This window comes from Gymnoscopelus microlampas, assembly GCF_963454915.1.
Source record: "Gymnoscopelus microlampas genome assembly, chromosome: 4".
Classification (NCBI taxonomy): Eukaryota; Metazoa; Chordata; class Actinopteri; order Myctophiformes; family Myctophidae; genus Gymnoscopelus; species Gymnoscopelus microlampas.
The window spans coordinates 3,492,501-3,515,053 of record NC_139941.1 but is presented as its reverse complement, the minus strand read 5'-3'; the positions used below and the strand labels follow the sequence as shown (position 1 = coordinate 3,515,053).

Here is a 22,553-nt window from a genome sequence, read left to right as displayed (position 1 = left end):
TACATCTGACCTCTATAGGACATACAACACAAGAGAGCATTGTTTATGCAATGTCTTTAGACCTTAGACCTATAGACTATCTATTTGTCTCTCTCTACATCTATCTTGTTCTCACTGTTTCTCTTTGGCTCTATCTATCTCTCTGTCTGTCTGTCTATTTATGTCTCACTCTGTCATCTGGGTGAGAGGTTACTGGTAGCCTAGTTTGCGGGTCTTGTTTTGGGTAGACGTGTGTTTTTTTTTGATAGGTAGGGGGAGAAACTGGGTTTGTATGGCCCATTTTTGGGCGGTGTAGCCGGCCCTATATGTGAGGTTGGGACATTGACATAATTTTTTTTAAGTGAGCTTCCATCACTGTGATGACCACACCGCCCACTTCACACTGGGTGTGATTTTTTATTTCTTGTGGTACATTATCGGGGTGGGTGTTCCTCTCTTTCTATATGAGTAATGTCATGTGTATGCTTCCATTAGATTATTTGATATTTACAAATCATTATACGTGTCGTTATATCCAGGAACCGCACATTTTGGAAGGCAGTTACAGACAATTGGAATGGTATTATGAGACATCTGACTGGTGTACGTATCTTGTCAAGATACGTACATCAGTCAGATGTCTCATATGCCATCAAGATAATCTTGATCATATATAGCTTTAGAGATAATGTGTGTGAGTTTTGGACACAAGTTGTAGATAGAAGTTGTAACACAAAGTGTGTTTTTGCAGGAGTGGCTCGTTTTGAACAAAATGCCTCAAATCATGAACGTGCAGCGTGCGATTGCCGTGAAACTCTGCACGCACATTCCCACTAGGCAGAGGAAGATGCAACCTTTTTCACATTGGCCTGCTAGCGCCACCAGCAGGTAATTTTTTTTGCAAAACACATTTTTTTGAACAAAATGCCTCAAGTCATCATCAATCAATCGTCCGATTGCAGTGAAAGGCAGAGGAAGAAAAGCCACCCTTTGCACATTGGCCTATTGTAGCGCCACCAGGAGGCCACAATAACCTACCTGACCTGGTGGAGACCTGTGCTCCGAGTAACACTTTTTCTAGTTCAATGATGTTTTATTGTGTAATATTAATGTTCAGGAGACGTGTTTTATTGTCCCCTCCTTGGCAGAGTCATTCCTCAATGGGATGAGGGGGCGTGACCCTCTGTTTAACGGACAGTTGTCACCTCTCTGTGTGCCAGATTTGTCATCAGAAAAAACAGTAAACAATACAGTATCTCATACTGTAATATCCTTTCTCCTAGTTATGTAAACATTTCCATATTTATTCCAGTGGTAACCCTGGACAGTTACATCCCACTTGAATGTCCTATACTGTAATTACTAACATTGTGTAAAGATAATAAATATTCACAGCAGCTCACAAATCTTGCTGTTGTGTTTGCACATTGTTGTACTTCGCTCAGCCGATTTGGGAGTTTTTTTTTTGTCTTTAGTCATGTTTTCAAACTCTCCTTTCCACGTCATTGTGTGCACAGTGGGTGCATAGTCTGTCTTCTCCAGGGAGCCAGTTCTGCCTATGAAGGCCTTTCTCGAACGCAAGACTGTGCTCACTGAGTCTGTACCTATAGTCAAGATTTTTCTTTGTTTTGGGTCAGTCAGCCACATATTGATAACAAAACCGTAAGAATTGTGCATTTGCTGTCAGAAATAGTTATTCTATGTGCACCAATAGCACCAATAGCAGCTGTTTTTCAAAAGTGTTTGAAGGTAATTCATCTTTTTGTATGCAGTGTTTCAACAATTTACAATGTATCCTTCTCTATCACAGAAGCTCACGAATCTTGCTGCTTTACCATAATAGAATAATGACATGCAGGGTTCTGTTCCACAGACATGGGTCCATATAAAAACAGAGATAACATAAAAACACAATAACAACACAGAGATAGCCTGAGTACCAGACTGATTTCGCCTCTTTAAGCCCAGATCAGTTAAAAACATATAAAAGTTGCCTCCAGTTTTTCCAGAAGCATGAGGAATACCTTGTATCACTCTGTGTGATCCTTGTTAAGGCCATAAATAACACATTATTTGTGTCCATCAGCACAGCAGGAGAAAGGGTAAACATTCACGAGTCTTCTGCCAAATTCAGGAGTGTTGGCAGGTATGCCTGAGGTCACAAAGGCAAGGGGCTGGTTTTAAAAGGGAGGTGTCTATGCGGACAAGGCCCTGCCCCTATGCTCAAACTGTATATATTATTTGCCATTGTGTCATATTCTGAAAAGGAACTCAAGAAGCTCTTGAAGACTGAATACAGAAGAACATACATTTTGATTTTAGGTAAGAATATGTATATATATATATATATATATATATATATATATATATATATATATATATATTTTTTTTTTTTACTTGGTAGCAGTCAAGTAGTATGCAAAGCTTAAAGAGTAACATTTTATAGGTGTATACACAGTTTACACCTGAACATAAGAACTATGCTAAGTTGATTGTACCAAGAATCAAAGGTTGTGGCAAGAGCTCTTTACATAGAAGTTCTCTTTGAAATGAGCTGCCTCTGTGTGTCAGGCAGTCTCAATCTAAACTGTTCTATAGAAAAAGTGTTAAAATACTTTTATGGAAAAAGCTACAGCTAGTGATGCATTTCAATTTGTGTTTTTATGGTTTGATATTTGTTAGGGAGGAATTCAGGTTGTTTTAGTGGTTTTGTGTTTTGTGAGTTCATGTGACGTGCTGCATGCTACTGTACTGTATGTAATATATTGTTGCTGTATACTTTATTGGACTATTTATTTTCATAATTGATTGATTGTTTGAATACTCTATTAACATTTTGCAAAAAGTACACAGGGTGACTTCAGGTACAAAATGTGATGAGCAGTGATTAACATCTTCTTTGCACTCTGGCCAGGCTGTCTTTCCAGTTATCATGGCATCGCTGGTCACCTCTGTTGTGGGAGTAATTGGCTCCGCAGTTGCTGAGCTCATTCCAACTAAACGCCAGTGCACCGTTAAGATCAGCAACCATAGTTCCCATTTACTCATCAATCCCAGGTATTTGTTACGGGGCCAGAGCTCAGCTCTGGACCTGTTTTGTTATTGGCAGTATTCTGTCACTTCTGCCACTTTTCGCAGTTCTGGCTGAACCGTGCAGTCGCTTTTTACGAAACTCGGCCATATGGTAGATGGTCATGAAAAACGATCAAGAAATAATTCTCACAATTTCACAATTCATCTGCCCCTAACACATACATGCAAGACTCACATTTCTTTGAAACGTTGCAGTAATGTAGAGAGTTATTCCAAATATCACTGAAACCAATCTCACTCCAATTGGCCAAAGGGGGGCGCTATAGCAATTTTTTGAAAATGCAAACTTTAAACAGGCAAAAGTCATGCCTCGTTTGGCCGAAAGTCGTGAAACTTGCTTACACTTGTGACTTGACTCATGAGGAACACATCTATCGCTTTGACCAGTAAGCTCCGCCCTTAGATTGTCCGCTATTTTGAGCAGTTTGAAAAACACTTAAACCCAGGATTTTTCAGCTATTTGCGTGAAACTGTATCATCTGTGTGATCTCCTTTTTCACAGTTACTTGTCTGTTGGGCCAATGGCGTCTCCCTTAAATGAATGCCTCACAATCTCAAGGTCGCCAGTTCAAGCCTCACTTGATGCAGACTTAATTTAAGTTGAATTGCAAACAACATGACTGTATCAATGAATACATGTGCAAATGGTAAAGATAACCTGAAATGCTTATTTGAGAGTACTTTTTTTCAACGTATGACATACTTCATTCTGAAAATAGCTGATCTACAATCTCACAACTTTTCATGGTTTGTGAGCTTGTAGATCGGCTACTTTCACTAGTTTTGGTTCTGAGGAGATGTACAATTTCTTCATTGGTAAATGGTTTGTGAACGAGTGATCTTAGTGTTAGTGAAACAGGGGCTTGGTTCATGAAAGAAGGCAAGAGTTTATGATCTTCAACAGACAATATCAGCCTGGACAAAGCTATAGCACTATAGGTAGTGTTGCAGCCTATTAGTCTGAAGGTTGAGAGTTCGGATCCTGTTAATGGCAGTAGGTTGAGATGTCCAATCAAACCATTATGTTTCCATCTCTCTCTCTCATCAATCTATTGTTTCCATGTCACTCTCTCTCTCTTCAATCTATTCCGTTTCCATGTCTCTCTCTCTCTCTATTCACTGGCCCCGTATTATCGCTGCTTGCAGCTATATTTTATTATTATTATTATTATTATCAGTTGCTCTAAACTGGGGTGTCCATTGGGGTCTCCAGGGATGGCAATTGCTGCTCCCTAGTGCTCACATTTAACCTCAAATTCAGTCATTTCATGCATATTTTCCGCAACTCTGAATATTTTGTTGCAGATTAATCTGATTAGAGATGAACGATGAGTGCATCTCAATCCATGCCCGTCCATCTACAGTACATGTGGCACATGCATGTTGGTCCCTTTTGGTCATGTCATTATAGGCGAACACTTTCAAACATTTTCTCTTTCCACCCCAAATAAATTGCGAAAATAGTGTATCTACCCCCCCTATTTTTTCTGACTTACACCTCTGGCACTAACTTCCCTTTTTCTTTCTACTATTAAGGATGCACATTTCCAGTGGCCATTGCACCAGAGCTTTACCGCACGAAATCGGCTCGGGCCAGGAGTCCATCGTTGAGTTCAAGAAGACAGCCTACACTGCTACCGGCGCTGTCGGTGTCTTCACCTACGAGCTCCAAAATCCCAGCAGCAAATTGCACACCAAGAAGCTAGCTTTCATGTTCTCTGTGCCCTTCGACTATAACCTGTACCCAAACTGGCATGCGGGGGGATTCATTGGAAAAAACAAAAGTTGTGATCACAATCTTTTTAACGAGATGTATAAAGGTGCTCAGGAGGGATTTGTCAAACAGAAAGGAGGCAATTCCTTCTCTCACTCAGACGGTGATTTTAAAGTCATGGCCACGATGACAGACACATACACACCTGACAACTGAGATCATACACACACACACACACACACACACACACACACACACACACACACACACACACACACACACACACACACACACACACACAGTGAATAAATCAGGGGTTTTCAAAGTTTTTCAGGCCAAGGACCCCTTAGCTGAGAGAGAGAGAGAGAGAGAGAGAGAGAGAGAGAGCTGCAGCAGGGACCCCCACTACATATGGTATACAATTGTGTTGCAGATTAAACATTTTCATAAATTGCATAGACCTGTTTGACAGTACTATCATCAATGCTGTGTAAACATATATCTTTGTTGTTCATTTGTTTACACATCTTTTCTATTATTATTTTGGATTCATGTTAATGATTGTGTATTTTCAGACATTTAACACATAAACCCTAAATACTTAGTAAACTTGACCATTGGCTCCGTACTTGGTTTACTGTTTTTTTCTTCAATAAAAATGGGGCAATGAAACACATCGAGCAAATGAAACACCTGATACACCCAGATTACACAATAAAACATAATTTAACTAGGAAAAAGTGCTCCTCGGCCAGGTCAGGTTATTGTGGGCCAGCAATGTTGATGGAATATGAAAAATCAAACAGATCCTTCTTGATCAGATGACCATAGAGATACTCTGTACCGATTTGCGTGAAATTTGGATAAAATCTGAAGGATTCATCATGGTGGCGCATGGTGGCACTATAAAAGGCAGATGTGGAAAAATGTCATGGAAATCGCACGCTGCGTTCATTATTTGAGGCATTTTGTTCAAAATGGAGCACTCCTGCAAACTTTGGAAGCCAATCGTAGCCAATCAGGGTGGAATATGAAAAATCTGAAAGACCCATTTTGTTTAATGACTATAGATTATTATGTTAAGACAAAATCTGTAGGAGTAATATAAACAAATGGGTTTTGCAAAAATCGACCTCCTGGTTGTGCTAATAACAGGCCGAAATTTGGGGCAGAGATTCTGCTCTGGCATCCAGGGAGAAAAAAAAGTTCAGAAATACATTTCAACAATTTAACAATTGTGTACCTTTCATGATCAAAGGGAGAAAAGGGTTTTCCACATTATGATTCAGAAACAAAGAAAACACCATATATACAGGAGAATAAGTTTCCGACATTTACCAAATGGCAAATGCCCTCATCCAGATCAACTTAAATAGTCCATGTTCAAACTTAAGTGCCATGAACACTTGAAGTGTACCATACTTTTTTTTCTCTAAATCATACATTTCATGTTAATAACATAAACAAGTCAATAAGATGTCAATGGTTAAACACAAAATCAGTAAAGTTCATGAAATATTGGAAGAAACTGTTTTACCATAATTTTGAAACCTTCTTTTGTATTGGCTTGTACAATATAACCCGGCAATGAATTCCACCTTACAGTAGCTCTATACATAATGTTTTAACTTTGGGAAAATTCAACCTTCCTTCAATTGCATGTCTTGTTTGATATTCATGATGAGCACAATGTTTTAATAACCTTTTATATAATATTTCTGGAGATTGTGTGACTTTTATGTTTCTGATGAAATGTACTAAACAATAAGTAGCCCTTTGACTAACAGACAACCATCTCAGACTGTCATGCATGTCTTTTACATTAGTTCTATAGGAACAATTTAACGCACAACTTTGAACAACTTGTAATTTCTTAATATCCATCATTGAGGCACTAGACCAAATAACAAAACAATAATCAAGCTGTGAAAGAACTAAAGAATTTAAGACCTGTCTAATGACATCTGGTGGCAGTCCCTTAGAAATTCTTCTTGTAACTGAAATAGCCCTTCCCATTTTGCTCACAGTATTATCAACATGATGGGACCATGATAGAGTGTTGTTGAAAGTAATACCTAAGAGTTTTGTCTCTTGTACCTGGTTGTTTGTATATTCAAATTCAATTTTGGTTCAGATAACATCTGATACTTTGATCCCATTAATATATACTTTGTCTTACCAACATTAAGTATGACCAGGCCTGTAGGCATGCTGATATTCTGTACTTAATCCATTTACATCAAAATAAAGTTGTATTTGTTGAAAAATTATTCTCCCCATTACCTTTCCTAAAGCTGGTAACAAGCTTATAGGGCGACTGTTTGTACCAGAAAATGGTGCAGCTGTATTTTTGTAAGAGGAATGATTTTAGCTATCTTCCAAGCCTGAGGACAGATGCATTTCTCAATGCTCAAGTTAACAATACTAGACCATACCCGGTCGACGCATCCGTGGGGGGATATGCGCACATGATCTGGCAACCCGGGAGGCAGTTCGTCCCATAGCTGGGCAGGCCCGTAACCATGGCAACAGTGTTTTACACAAAAACGCTAATAAGAAGCTGAGATTTCATGAAATCGAAAAACGGGCTTCACAGTTAAGTTCAGATGGTAATGGTCAATGGCTGTGTGCAAAATCAGAGCAATTGGTCCAGCTACTGAGGAGAACCGGGTAGCTTCACCTACCACTACAGACACTCACCACTACAAACAGACAGACAGAGGTTACTAGAATTATAGTATGATATGATGACAAACAGGGACAGCAATGACAACTAAGAAATGTAACATCTAAATTGTCAACCCCTGGTGGTCTATCTTTACATGTACAGTATCAAGCAGACACTCAACTTCATTAAAGGTTACTTTTGCTAGTTTAAATGTACAGTTCTTATTATTCAACAAGTTTTTAATTAATGTAGTTGAGGGATTTATACTCGCACGTTGCATATTGCTCCTAAAACAGTTGATCTTAGAATAGAAATAATCATCAAAATAATTTGCAATGTCAACTGGCTTGGTCAAATATTTTCCATCCACTTCAAGATAAGAAGGTTTTAGGGTTTAGGGTTGACCTGTGAATAGCGCCCTAAGGGCCCCATTCTAGGTGAATTTGGAGCAAACCGCTAGTTTCGGAGTGCGCACTAGGCAAGAGGCGTTGCCCCGCAAAATTTGGTATTCTGTGGTACTCCCCCGCCCCGCAAAACACCTGCGCTCCCTGTTACATTATGCATAGGTGTGGTTTGGGCGTTACAATGATAAAACCAATCACCATGCCAGAAGCCATTGCCTTTAAGAGAAGACTGCGCTAGCCGGCATCCGCCGTCATCCCCGATCCAATATATTCTCTAGCCTATCTCCCCCTCTGCACTGTTGCCTGGTCTGATTATTATAAGCCACATTGGGCTTGTTTTCCTTCTTTTTTATTTTATTTATCCAAATACATTTTTATATTAATTTGTAGCCTATTGTGTTAACAATAAGCGTGTCATATTAGTCAGATCCGGAATAGTATTATGAAACTTAAAGCCATTTAAAATATTTATACTATTGGTACACACCGGCTGCTCCCAAATAATTAATCATGTTGCCACAACGCTAGTGGACCTCCAGCTGGTCGACCACAGGGCTGGGCGGTGGTACACTGACATACAGTAGCACATATAATAAATGACAGTTTTAGGAAAGGTCTATATGTACTCACTTTGGCTGTTATTGTTCTATTTCCACCATTCTAATGGATTCCAGGGGTGTGTAAACAGGGGTGTGAAGTTGCTCCATAGTTTCCTCTGAAGTGACGCAGTTAAAGTTAACTTATACATCCATATTGTCCCCGTTATCTTTCATCATCCACCTTTGTTCAGTAATCCCGAACAGAGCTACACTTTAAGTTTACATCAATCATATCCTCTCAAACCCAGACACATTGCTGCGAACCGCGGTTTGGGTGGGTTCGGGTCAATCAAATATAATTATTAATTAATATCGGATAAAGCGCGGGTGAAATATTGCGGTAAATAAATTAATGACATCTAATAGCCTATATCTATCCATAAAATAGCTAAATCTCTGCGTGCTTGTGTCTGTGTGAGTGTGTAGAGCAGTGCGATGCGATGACAAAATGCATTGATTTAGCCTATGGAATGTCGGTGCGTCTTTTTTCTTTTTTTTAAACCGGTGCTGCAGTGGTGGAAAAAGTACTCAAATTCTTTACTTAAGTAAAAGTACCGATACTGCAATATAGAAATACTCTGTTACAAGTAAAAGTCCAGAATTCAAAATTTACTTGAGTAAAAGTACAAAAGTATTGGCATCAAAATGTACTTAAAGTATCAAAAGTAAAAGTATTTGAAAAATATTTGAAAATAGCAGATCTACAAGCTCTCAACGCGTCCACCCTTGAGAGCTTGTAGATCGGCTATTTTCACAATATTTATCTGTGGAACCGAGTCAAACAAAATGGGGGGGGTCCCCAATTCAAATATGGTTATTTTGGGGGGTCGATGGCCTGAAAAGATTGAGAACCTTTAACAGTAAACATGAACGTAGCGTTTACGTGGGGAATATAATAATAATATAATATATATAATATATAATATAATATTCACCCGCAGCATGGGTTTAACGACAGCAGCCAAAATGAAAATCACACTAGATGATCCGATCATCTTATAAAAAATGTAAGTGCTTAAGATTTTAGCCCAAACCCAACGGGACCCGACCCGGGCCGGGTCGACGTTTTTTTTTATCCAAATAAATTCATATATTAATTCATTTGTAGCGTATTGTGGTCCCAATAAGCAACGGCTTTCCAAGAGTATATGAAAGCCATTTAAAATAGTTATACTCTTACACAGCTGTTGCCAAATAATTAATCATCAGGGCAGAAGCGCAAAAGTAGGTCAAATCAATCAATCAGCCAGCTGTTTTCTGTCACTGCGCGGCACTCTTTAAAGTTTAAACGACCAACATGACATGGAATGAATGGATCTTCAGACAAATTGGATTATTTCTTCAAATGACAAGAGCAGGCAGCGGCAGTACGAGGTAACATTGGATGTCAATTCAATTCAATTCAATTTTATTATAGTGTCAAATCACAACAAGTTGTCTCAAGACACTTTACATGTAGAGAAGAGACCCACAATCCCACCCTGAACAAGCAATTTTTGCGACAGTGGCAACGAAAACTCTTTCCCATCAAACAAAGTAATCCGAACTGTTTTGTATGCTTATTTTGCTTGCTGAAAGCATGATTTTATTAAGACATGCAGACAGCAATATGGAAAAAACGAAAATATCTCAATTAAAAGTATATTTCGTATAATAACCGAATATCATTCTTAAAATGGTTATGGGGCAGTGTATATATTTATATAGCCCTATTTGCTCCAAGCTGTTTTTTCATATCCCCTAAAATATTTAGGGGATATGAAAGCTCTAGTTAGTAGTTTGAAGTGCTCATGTGGCCTTATAGTTGCTTCTTTTTGTTTTCATATGCGGTTGCTTATTTCTCAAGGCTGCATGGCAACAGGGCCATTGCAGTGTCTGTGTGCACTTGGCGGGTGGTTTGAGAAACGGGCGGGTGCTTTTAGAATCCACTATCCCCCCTCCCCAAGCCGTACCCATGTGTGGGTTGAGAATGGCAATGTTGGGGAGATAGCAACAACACGCCCACGGGCACACCTCCACGCGCAACTAACGGCATCGGCATAATGGGGGACGGGGAGCGCAGGTGCTAGAAGGCAGCGCAGCTCCATTAACCGTATTTAACAGGTGTAGGGTAACGTTTAGGGGGTTAGCGGGCTCGTGAATAGCACCCTAAGTGCTCATTCCCAGGAATTATCAAAGGAAGTTTTGGCCAAAATATGGACTACATTGTAGGAGTTACAGACCCGTAACTCCTCAAGGATACCTGGGGGTCCCCGGACCACACTTTGAGAACCACTGAACTAGAAAGGTGCGCTCAGTAGCATCTCTGTACTTTCTATCTGACCCTAGTATATATGTCAGAGTATCTATGACTGTGTGTGCAACAGAACACCAACTTCCGCACTGACTATTGCCTGAGGTCGCCTCCTATGGGCACAACAGCAAAGGCAGTGGCAACATTGGACTGAGCTGAGGGAGGCCGCATGCCTCCCTGCTGTGGACCATTCTGTCTCTCATTCTGTGTTAAAAAATGTTGCCTTTAGACAAGCGTATTGTTGTCTTTAATCTGAAAGTGAGGTTGCGGGTTTTACCATCCGAACTTAAAGGGATATTTCACTTTCAAAAAAACTTTGGGTCATTTTATCATCTACTCAGGCTTATGTGAGCCCCCCAGACAGTTTTTAAGTTGCTTGATTCAGTATTTAGATATTTGATATAAATGTTATCAGACACGCCCCCTTCCTATACAAACCCATTATAACTTCAAACTCCATTTTGTAACATGTTAGATTAATCAAAAACACCCGTCCTTGGTTCTGGTGACTCATACTGCTAATCTCCTAATACATGAGGGGGCTGTATTTATTTTTTTTCAAAAAAATATAAAAAATAAATGAAAAAAGTAATTGAAAAAACACGGTCTCCTAAAGTATTAGAAGGACAATATCAGTCACCAGAACCAAGGACAGGTGTTTCTGATGAGTTTGAAGTTACAATGGGTTTGTATAGGAAGGGGGCATGTCTGATAAAATGAATATCAAATATCTAAATACTGAATCATGCAACTTAAAAACGGTCCGGGGTGCTCCCAAAAGCCTGAGTAGTAGCCTCTCCGTCTGGTTTCCAGGCAATCATGCTCTTCATTGTATACATCATGGTCATGAACAAATAGCTGAAATCATGTCCCACATCTTAAATGGGTACCATGTTTATAGGGGACTCTACAGAAGTAGGCATGACAGAATAGTGGATTTTTATCAAAAGATATCTCTTCTATTTTCAGGTCCTCCATCATGCTGTATAAGCGTTCTACTGTGAAGCCCAGCATGTTTAGCCTGTGTAATGATGATTCAGTGTTCTCTAACATTTCAGCTAACACCCCTGACAGGGCCGCTTCTCCCTACACGCACACTACGCAGGTTGCGTGGGGCCCCGCCTACCCGCCGATCAAAGAGGCCCCCTCTCCGCCCCCTCCCTTCAGCAGAAAATAACGTGCATTACTGCGTTCACATCCGCGCAGGCTGCCCAGCACACTAAAACCGAAATAAAGTAACAAAAAAAGTAACTTTATCCGCGGGAAACCCGGAAAAAATCGCACGCGCGCGGGCGAGGGACACATGCACGCGCGTTGCGCGCGCGTGCATGTGTCCCGTATCATGCGTAGAGCCCCCGTGGAGTCTAAAGCGGCACTGACCCCTGATGTCATTGTTGTTAATGAAAACCATATAGGTGTTCATTCTCGAGGTCGGCTGGACCTTCGACCTACAGATTAGAGGAAGCCTTCTTAACCAAAGTGTTAAAATATCATCTGCTAGAGCAGACCATCTCACAGCTAGGCTACAGATGTAAACCTTTGGTTTTTATCTTTGGTAGCCTACTAGGGCACGTGCACAAGTTGGTTATGAGGGGTCTTCAAATGTCCGGCCTCTCCAAAACGAGGGCCAAACAGTTAGCAAGGTACTGCTCAATATCAGCTATTATAGGTTTTCCCATTATCTGACTGCACTGGCAGTGTTTATGTCCTTTGTACAAGGCATTCTTGTACTGTAAATATTTCAAATGTAGGCCAAGGCCAGGGGTACTCAACAGGCGGACAGCGGTGCATGACCGGACTGCAGCACAACTCCCTGCAGACCCTTGGCAAATTAAAGTTTTTTTTTTTTTCATTTCTTCGTTTCTTTTCTTCATGCAGCGCTATGCATGTGGACTGGCTCTGTGTGTGTGTGTGTGTGTGTGTGTGTGTGTGTGTGTGTGTGTGTGTGTGTGTGTGTGTGTGTGTGTGACTGCACGAGCAATCAGCGCTGATTGGCTGTTAGCTGGGGTCACGAGAGTTCAGCAGCACAGCAGTGAGTTTGTATGCTCGTATCAGCACTTTGCTAGCTGCCTGTTACCAACAGTAGAAGACTACACTTTGAACGTACTGTATCCACCTGTTTCCGCGGGAATTTACTGGGGCAAGAATCTTGGGTGGGAAACATCCTGCGGACGGACCGGAAGTAGGAAATAGCGGCTCAGTGTGTTTACATTTGCCAGCAGAACGACCGTAGCTGTAGCTTTACAGGTCGCATAGCGATTCTGACTCCAAGAACGTTTGTTAGTAAGTCTTTTATCTCTGCTTTTCTCTCGCTTAACGTCTCAATTCCATCGCGTCCGATGCGAAAAGAAGTTGGCTAAGAAACTTGAACTTAAAAAAAACTCTCAAAGCTGTCTGTTGATTTCACTTCGTGGACAAGAGACCTACACGGGAGAACCCATATCCAACGCTGCTGTTGGGTGAGAGACCTCCAGAGGAGAGTATCGTTCAGAGACATTTAACGGGTAAGATTAATTTCTACAAGGCATTAAAACAAATCTGACCTGGCCTGGTCCACGGCAGGGCTCATTGTGATTGTGTCACAAGCGATTCAACCTATCGCAAACGAAAAGTTGCAACGCAATTATGATCACAAACACATATACTAATGTGTCATTAACGTCTCACACACACGCGCGCTGTGTGTGTGTGTGTGTGTGTGTGTGTGTGTGTGTGTGTGTGTGTGTGTGTGTGTGTGTGTGTGTCACACCCACGCACAGCACTACTCGTCTTTTTTTTCTTCTCCACGCACCTTGACAAAATAATGGCCTATTTCTAGAAGCAAGCAACTCTTTTGACAAAAATATAATTTCCCAAAAAGAATGATGTAGGCCATTATTTTAGGAAGGTGACGGTATAACCTAAAGTCCAAAAAGAAAAACAAGCATTTTTTAAAGACAAAAAAACTTATAATCATATGTTTAATTCAGTGCCTTGAGCATGGTGGTGTGTTAAACATGTACAATTACATCTGTCTCCATCGATAACAACTACTGCACTAAATATGTCTGTACCCGCAGACGACGAGCCAGTTGCAATGGAGGCTTCAGAGGAGCCAAATCCCGTGGCAAAGAGCTCACATGATGTCCAGACACAGTGGTCAGACCCAGGAATGGAGGACCACATCTATCCCAAAGCTCCACCTGCCAGGACATCTAGCGTGCTGCCTGAACCATCCCCTGAGAGCTCACAGTCTGTTGCAGAGGATCTCCTAAAACATGATGAAGACTGTCTTCTCTACACAGGGATTCCTCTACTTGAATTCAACACTCTTGTGTCATGCTTACAAAGCTTTGTCCGCACATCAACAATGCTTGTTTTAGATGGACCAAGGACCTCAACGGAAACAAGTCCGCAAGGACTTTTTTGGTCAGACCTTTTAGACAAAAGCATCTGAAATGCACATAATGACTCCAGATGGCGCAGTTACAACTAGATATTTCACAGCATTACAAGCATAGTAGTGACTGTAAGATTCAGTTCTTGAGTCCAGATTTTTTGCTTTCTGCAAAACATTTTCTGTACAGTCAATTACACAAGTAGTGTTTGGAAAATTCTCCAGGAAAACCTGTGGCATAGTAGCTTTTATGGTTTCACGAGGCAGCCATGGAATCAGATCCTTAGTGTGCTCAGCAATTACATCTATCCAGAATGACAATGTTTTACCAGCCTGACTATGTGACCTTTTGAAGTGTTTTGCCGAATCAAGTTTCATTCATGTCATTAAAAATTGATCTTTGATTGATTGAAATTCTTATTAGGCAAAAGAATGTAAAACAACACAGTTACATTTATAATACCTATGGTGGGAAATGTAGCGACACATTCATAACCGAAAACTGTGCCCATTAATATTGTCCCTAAAATGAACAAAATACTTAATTCAACTTGATTATCTCATTGGAAATTAGACAATACTGTTTCTGGATTATCTCATTAGAAATTACATCAAAACAGAAATACATAAAATACAATTAACAGTGTTGTGATTGTGATCTAAATTGTGTCTATTTGCTTTACATTAACTCTCCTCTCAGATTTACAAGGGCTGCACAAAACATGAAAGATGATTTGTGTCCTAGGACAAATGCATTGATGAAAGATTTCGCACTGTGTTTGTGTACTGTACAGTAGGTTTATGTGTGTGTGTGTGTGTGTGTGTGTGACAGAGTGTGCTCAGGTCTGAATCATGTAGGCTTGGGCTTGCCTGGCCCTGCCTTTTAACATCGGCTCTGCAACTGAGCTGAACTGAGCTAACTGACCATCTGTCTGGAGGTGGCTTGAAGTACTGTACTTAAGTACAAATTTGAGGAATCTTTACTTTACTGGAGTATTTTCAATTTGCAGTACTTGTAAGTCTAGGCCACTACATCTAAGAGGCAAATATTGTACTTTTTACTCCACTATAATTATTTGAAAACTTGAGTTACTAGTTACTTTGTAGATTTTCATCATTACAAATCATAAACACTTTACCCCATACTTCGGCTATTTGAAAATAGCAGACCTACAAGCTTTCGTTGTGAGCTTGTAGATCGGCTATTTTCAAAATGCTTTTTAACATTTTGAAGACTTGTGAAATGGGACATTTTGTATAATGAGTACTTTTACTTGGTTACTTAGTTATGGTAAGTGTAAGCCGTGTTTGTGCGCATAGCGTCTCTCACAGTAAAATCCTCAGTGTTCATTATCCAGACCAGTTGTAATTGTGAGTGTGCAAATAGAACCATGCTTTCATTTGTACAGTCAGTTATATTAAGAAGGTGAGAATAGCCATCACACAATACAATACATGTCCTTTCCTTTGTTGACAGTGGGATAATATGAACGTCATATGCAAATTAGCCATGAGGTGGTCTTAGAATGTCAACAAACAGTACGTGTTTCCTCGCCGCCCCAAATAAAATAAAATACTGGAGCACTTGGCTTGGGCCTGCACGTTTAATTATATTAATCTACCTATCTGTGTTGCATTTTTACTGCTGTTGATGATATGACCTCAGCACGCAGGGACTGATGGTTATCTTAAATGATAACGGTTCATAAATGACGTATTGATTACGTGAATCAGCTGTGTCGGGAGGTATCTAAGACATTTAATTAACGTCACAATGAGCTCAGGGACAACGTGTGCTGTGCGTGGCTGTCATTACAACCGAACCAAACTAAATGAATGGCTTAAACTAGAGTGCTTCGTGTGGGGCACTCTAGTACACATGCATTAACACATCATGCATGATGACGTTAAGAAGTGGCCTCGTATCGCTTTGTGGAGTCCAGTTCTAAGTAGGCTAATGTAAATGTACGCATCCATTATTACGACCTGTCCTAAAAAGCCGAGTCTTAATAACAAACGTCTTGGAAAATCGCTATGCGACCTGTGAAGCTACAGCTACGGTCGTTCTGCTGGCAAATGTAAACACACTGAGCCGCTATTTCCTACTTCCGGTCCGTCCGCAGGATGTTTCCCACCTACGATTCTTGCCCCAGTAAATTCCCGCGGAAACAGGTGGATAGGGTAGCGTGGGTTTTGGGTAAGCACAAGAAGCCTTTCTCGTTCTGAGCTTGTAGATCTGCTCACAATATTTATCTGTGGAACCGAGTCAAACTAAATGCAATGCCTCAACCCCTACACTTCCAAGTGCTTCTCAGGTTGGGGGGGGGGTCCCCAGTTCAAATATGATTATTTTGGGTGGGGGGTCCCCAGTTCAAATATGATTATTTTGGGTGGGGGTCCCCAGTTAAAATATGATTGTTTTGGGTGGGGGGTCCCCAGTTCAAATATGATTATTTTGGGTGGGGGGTCCCCAGTTCAAATATGATTAATTGGGGGGGGGGTCCCCAGTTCAAATATGATTATTTTGTGGGGGTCCCCTGTTCAAATATGATTAGCTCGTCCCTGAAAAGGTTGAGAACCACTGCCCTAGCAGACAGTGGATGAGTCCACTGACGCCACTGATAATGCTCAGTTGTTGGTGTTCGTGAGATGAGGAAAGGGGGTGTTTATTGAAGGTGTGTTGGGCCTGGCAAACCCCAGTGGACAAACAAGGGGGGAAGACATTTACAAAGCAATATAGTGCTGTACTACTGTAGCCGTAGTGCTGTATTTTAGCATGTTGTGTATGTGAATATTTGAATTCCACTTGATTCACCTTTAGTGGAAGAACAGCACTACAGCTGGCTCCCTCCTTTCCTGTGCTCACTTGTGTCTGTATTTAAAAATAGAGGGTTCTTTAACCCCCATCCTGATATATTGTTGGGGGTGGGTGTGAAAAAGTATTTGAATTGTTGTTCAAATTAAAATGATTTTTAGTTTTATGTTAGTATTTATTTTAGTTAAAAAGAACATGTTTGTTTTCATGTAGGTTTTCATAGTCTGCACCCCAGTATTGTCAAGTTGGTTGGTTGGGAGGGGATCCGATTTGATAAGCTTGGCTTGATTGACCGACTTTAATGACCGAACCTTTGGCTTATAGTCAAAAAATGATTTGTGGACCTTCAAGATTTGTACTTGAGGACCTCGGCCCTAGGCCCAGCCTCGTCTAGCGTTCTGGCTACGCCCCTGCCCTATTGATGAAACAATGGGTCTGCCTGGAGGCGATCTGTGTATTTTTGGCAGCGTGTATATGACTGGGGTTACAGGGTATTCGACATTCAATGTATTCGAGTATCAATGGAACTAAATGGACTCTCAGGGGTCCAACAAAACCAAATGGACTACATTTCTAGAGGTTTTTCTTATTTAGTTTGTGTGCGTGTGCGTGTGCACGTGTGTGTGTGTGTGTGTGTGTGTGTGTGTGTGTGTGTGTGTGTGTGTGTGTGTGTGTGTGTGTGTGTGTGTGTATGTGTGTGTGTGTGTGTGTGTGTGTGTGTGTGTGTGTGTGTGTGTGTGTGTGTGTGCGTGCGTGCGTGCGTGCGTGCGTGCGTGCGTGCATGCGTGCGTGTTTGTGCGCGCGCACGCACGCACGTGTGAGTGAGTGTGAAGTGCGTGTATTTGTATATATTGTCACCATCTGTTTAGGTACATATACTTATCTTTGCAATGAGTTTACATAATGGTAGAGTGGACATGTGAGTTGGACCCAGAATTCAAACCTCACAATAAATAGTATTGACAAGACACAGTAATGACTACAAGAAACAACAACATTATTTTGTTGCCACCTTTATTGAATACAATGGGTCATATTTTATGACTTTTTTGATACAATGGGTCATTATTTTATGACTTTTTTAATACAATGGGTCATATTTTATGACTTTTTGAATACAACGGGTCATATTCTTATGACTTTGTATGGTGACTTGAATTGGAGAACTTATTCAGCATGTTCTTTTCCCTGTAACAATAGGAACATCATTTTAGATATTCAACATGAATCTTTAGTTAAATCTTAGTTAAAGATAATGAACCTTCAGTTCATTGCACATTACCTTGGAGTCACGACTTTTAGCTCTCATCTTGTTGACCACGCCTTCAGCGATGTCAGCACGCTCTTCAGCCTCCTCCAGCTCATGCTGAACCTTTCTGCACTTGGACAGGTGAGTGTTGGCTGCTTCCTCCTACAATATGATAGAGATGGTTCACAGCTTCAATATTTGAAAAGAGCATCTTACAATTATAGTCCAAACAATACAATTTCAGGAATGTGTGGTTGTGAATAATACAGTGGCCCATGCCGCATGTTCATGACTGCCTTGGGACCACATGATAGTTTTCTGAAAAACTATTTCCATCGGAAATCAGTGGTTCTCAAACTTTTTCATGGCAAGGACCCCCAAGATTGTATACATTTGGCCACCGACCCCATCTAAAAAAATTCCAGGGACCCACCCCAGAAGCAAATATTTGAGTTAAAAATTGTGAGTTCAAAAATATATATGAATTCAAAGATTTGCAAAAATGTTCACGATTAAAAAAAGGAAGATCTAAAAGCTCATAGCGCAGCACGCAGTGACGCGCTATGAGCTTAAATATCAGCTTTCCCAGTTTTAATGATTGAATCCTTAGTTAAACTATGACAACAACACTCTGCCCATGGCAACCACAACTAAAAATGCATCACTATGTATATTTGTCTTACCGCTTCCTCAGCCTGCCTCTTGTAGCCCTTCACCTTCATCTGCAGCTTGTCTACCAGATCCTGAAGCCTGCCAAGATTCTTCTTGTCCTCTTCAGTCTGAAGTGAGAGTGAATTTATAACTTAATTAGTTGTATGTTCATGCAATCTATTCATTTTGTCAATGGCATGATGGTCATTAAAGTGAACATGATATACAGTACCTGGTATGTCAGCTCCTTCACTCTCCTCTCGTACTTGCGGACACCTTTAATAGCATCTGCTCCACCTCTCTGTGCAGAGTCGACCTCTCCCTCCAGTTCACGCACCTTCACAGTTGAATTATACATTATCAAATGATTTCTTCTTATTTCATTGACTGTAACCCGTGTTGAAGTAAACTACATCTTACCCTAGAGCTGCTTCTTGCCTCCCTTCATAGCCAGGTTCTCCGCCTCATCCAGACGGTGCTGCAGGTCCTTGACTGTGACCTCCAGGTTCTTCTTCATCCTCTCCAGGTGAGAACTAGTGTCCTGTTCCTTCTTCAGCTCCTCGGCCATCATAGCAGCCTGGAAAGTCATTTTTGTATTAAGATAAAATATACGTTTCCCGCAAAAAAACATCTTGGTATCCATGCCGCTACCACAAACACTTGCCAAGAAAATCACAATAGATTATACGTAACCTCACTATAAGCATGCTTAAATTCACATGTTGACTGTGAGACAATAAAATTATAAATAAAAATCAGATAATAGTGTCATAAGACCAGAAGGAATCTAACCAGGTAGTAGTAATACAATCACAATATCTTAATACCACTAATTGTTGTTGCTATATCTTGATGGAGGATGGAATGATTCTTGTACCAATTCAGTCTGCACTGTATCATTCTGTCCCCCCGAGCACATCTTTGAGTGATTATTTTTTTCCCAATGATCTTCATGGCTGTTTGAATAACACATGCAAGTTTATGATTTAGTGTGAATCTTCTAAAATACATCCTCTGTTGTAGCCTATAGAGCAAAGGTTTACAACATGCGCATGTCATGAGCAAGCTGTATTCTATTATATTTTTATATTAAGCATGCCATAAGGATGTCTAATTGTCCTGGTAGATTGTATTGTATATATGTTTATAAGCATGCCACAAGGATATCTAATATTCCAGGTAGATTGGACAAGGGGCGGACATCCTAACTTACATCAGTGATGGCTTTCTTGGCCTTCTCCTCAGCATTCCTTGTTTCTGAAACACTGTCATCCACTTCACCTTGGACCTGGATCAGGTCACTTTCAAGTTTCTTCTTGGTGCCCGAAAGGCTTGTGTTCTAAAATAAAGATTCAGTTTAATAATGTAAGTATGCATGACTTGTATTTTAAATATTTGATGTTGACAGTTTTCCATTGACTTACCTGAGAGTGCAACAGGCCAGCACGTTCACTAGCATCCACCAGTTCTTGTTCAGCCACTTTGCGGCCTCTCTCTGTCTGTTCCAGAGCCACTCTCAGCTCCTCAATCTCCGCGACCATGAGGCCGTTCCTACGCTCCACCATGGCAGCTTGTTCCTTCAGATCTTCTGCGGCTCTGAGAGCATCATCAAGGTGCAGTTGGGCATCCTAAAATAAATCACATTTGAGGTGGTCATGTTAAGAGAAACATCAGAATGTGACCACTCATTGTTCAGAGCAGCTCCACTGTTTGGATATGTGTCTAACTACTATGTTTTTTGCACCTTGAGCGTTCCCTGGACATTCCTCAGCTGCTTCTGGGCTTCAGCAGCCTGGCGGTTGGAGTGACTCAGCTGAACCTCCATCTCGTTCAGGTCTCCCTCCATCTTCTTCTTGATCCTCAGGGCATCGTTTCTGCTCCTGACCTCAGAATCTAGATTGTTCTGCATGGAGTCAATCACCCTCTGGCTGTTCCTCTTGATCTGCTCCATCTCTTCATCCTTCTCTCCCAGCTTCCTGTCCACCTCACCCTTGATCTGGTTGAGCTCCAGCTGGACACGAAGAATCTTGGACTCCTCGTGCTCCAGAGTACCCTAAAATGTAATACAGGATCAAAAGGTTGTGGGACCTTTTGTAACATTGATCATAAACTGCTACACTGTTTGAATATAAAACGTATCGAAAGAAATCCAAGACATAGACAATTGCATTCTTCATCTAGAATCGAAAGGTTTTACCTCGGCTTCCTCCAGGGCTGTCTGGATCTCTGACTTCTCTGTCTCTGTTTGTTTCTTGGACTTCTCCAGCTCATGGATGCTCTTTCCAGTCTCACCGATCTGTTCAGTCAAGTCTGAGATCTCTCTGCAGTTGATTGAAAACAGTCAATGAGGAACTTTTCAATGAGCAATTTCATTTGAATGAAGTAAGTGTAGCCTAATCAACTTATTGATCTTGAAAATGGAAAGAATTTCTTACTGTTAATAAAAATAAATGTGTAGAGAAAAACTCACGTTGCAGGTTCTTGTTCTCACGCTTCATGGTCTCCAGGTGGTCCAGAGACTCCTCGTAGGAATTCTTCATCTTAAACATCTCAGTGCTGAGAGAACGAGCCTCTTTCTGAGCTCCTTCCAGCTCTGCCTGACCCTCTTCATATTTCTGCTTCCATTCTGCCAAAACCTACACACCGTTTGTAATGAAATGAGTCATGTACCTCCATTTTAAGGACCAGCACACCGTTTGTAATGACATGTGTCATTTACCCCACTTTAAGTTTGTTTTTTTGTTTTTTTGTTTTAAAATGATGAATGTCAAAGCACCTTATCAAAGTTCCTCTGTTTCTTGTCAAGGTTGGCAGACAAAACCCGTGTGAGAGCACTGACAATAATAGCCCTAGAATGTCTGTGATCTTACATACATTTCATGTATTCCAAAAACACAGTCATAGATCACCCTGGACGGCGCGCTGTGTAGTCGCGATCCGCGCGGCCGTAAAAGTGCTCTAAACTCCATCTGTACTCACCCAATAATTAATTCCTAAGACTTGGAGTCAGATATTGTCATCTAGTTTCATATCCATTTGAAAGTTCTGCCAGAAAACGTGTGTTTAGTCAAATATCTCCACTTTTACACGAGCTGCACACGGACGACATTCTGTACGGGCGAGGGGCCTGGAATGAGTGCAGGACTGAATATATCTAAACTTCCTTTAGGACGCACAAATGTTTGGGGCACACAATTGGCAGATGGAGTGATTCATTGCCCCGCACCAATCACAAGCACCTGTCAATTGTGTGCCCCGTTCGTTTGTGCTTCCCTGTGTCAATTTGTTATGACGTTTGTGATGACGTTCGTGATGTTTGGGTATATTCGGTCCTTCACTCAAGTCGGGCCCCCCTAGCGCGTACAGAAAGCCGTCCGTGTGCAGCTCGTGGAAAAGTGGAGATATTTGACTAAACACACGTTTTCTGGCAGAACATTCAAACGGATATGAAACCAGAGGACAATATCTGACTCCAAGTCTTAGGAATTAATTATTGGGTGAGTACAGACAGAGTTTAGAGCACTTTTACGGCCGCGTAGATCGCGACTACACCACGTCTCCTGTCTCAATGGACACGGACACGTCTGTCTCACAAGGGGTACTGACCTGCTGCAACCCTGCTGACACCACGTCAGTCCCACCCACTACAAGAAAGCTCTCACTCATGTCAATGTCCTCACTATAGCTTTTCAGCTTCTCTGCAGAACGGGTA

General features: G+C 41.0%; 1 protein-coding gene and 1 pseudogene across 2 annotated transcripts in view; one reads left to right on the top strand and one right to left on the bottom strand.

Annotated features, from left to right (window-relative positions):
• Positions 1–4,609: 4,609 nt before the first annotated feature.
• LOC311043256 (DELTA-sagatoxin-Srs1a-like) lies at positions 4,610–5,002 on the top strand (the record flags this gene model as incomplete). Its single annotated transcript, XM_084054432.1, has 1 exon — positions 4,610–5,002. The coding sequence occupies one exon, from the start codon at positions 4,610–4,612 to the stop codon at positions 5,000–5,002; it is 393 nt and encodes a 130-aa protein (XP_083910558.1).
• Positions 5,003–17,940: 12,938 nt separating this feature from the next.
• Positions 17,941–22,553, bottom strand: part of LOC311042899 (myosin heavy chain, fast skeletal muscle-like) — a 187,326-nt pseudogene continuing 182,713 nt past the window's right edge. Inside the window, exons 41-42 of the transcript XR_014602875.1 lie at positions 18,019–18,048; positions 17,941–17,985 (exon numbers count right to left, since the gene is read on the bottom strand). The product of XR_014602875.1 is annotated as a myosin heavy chain, fast skeletal muscle-like (transcript). The remainder of the gene's footprint in view (positions 17,986–18,018; positions 18,049–22,553) is intronic.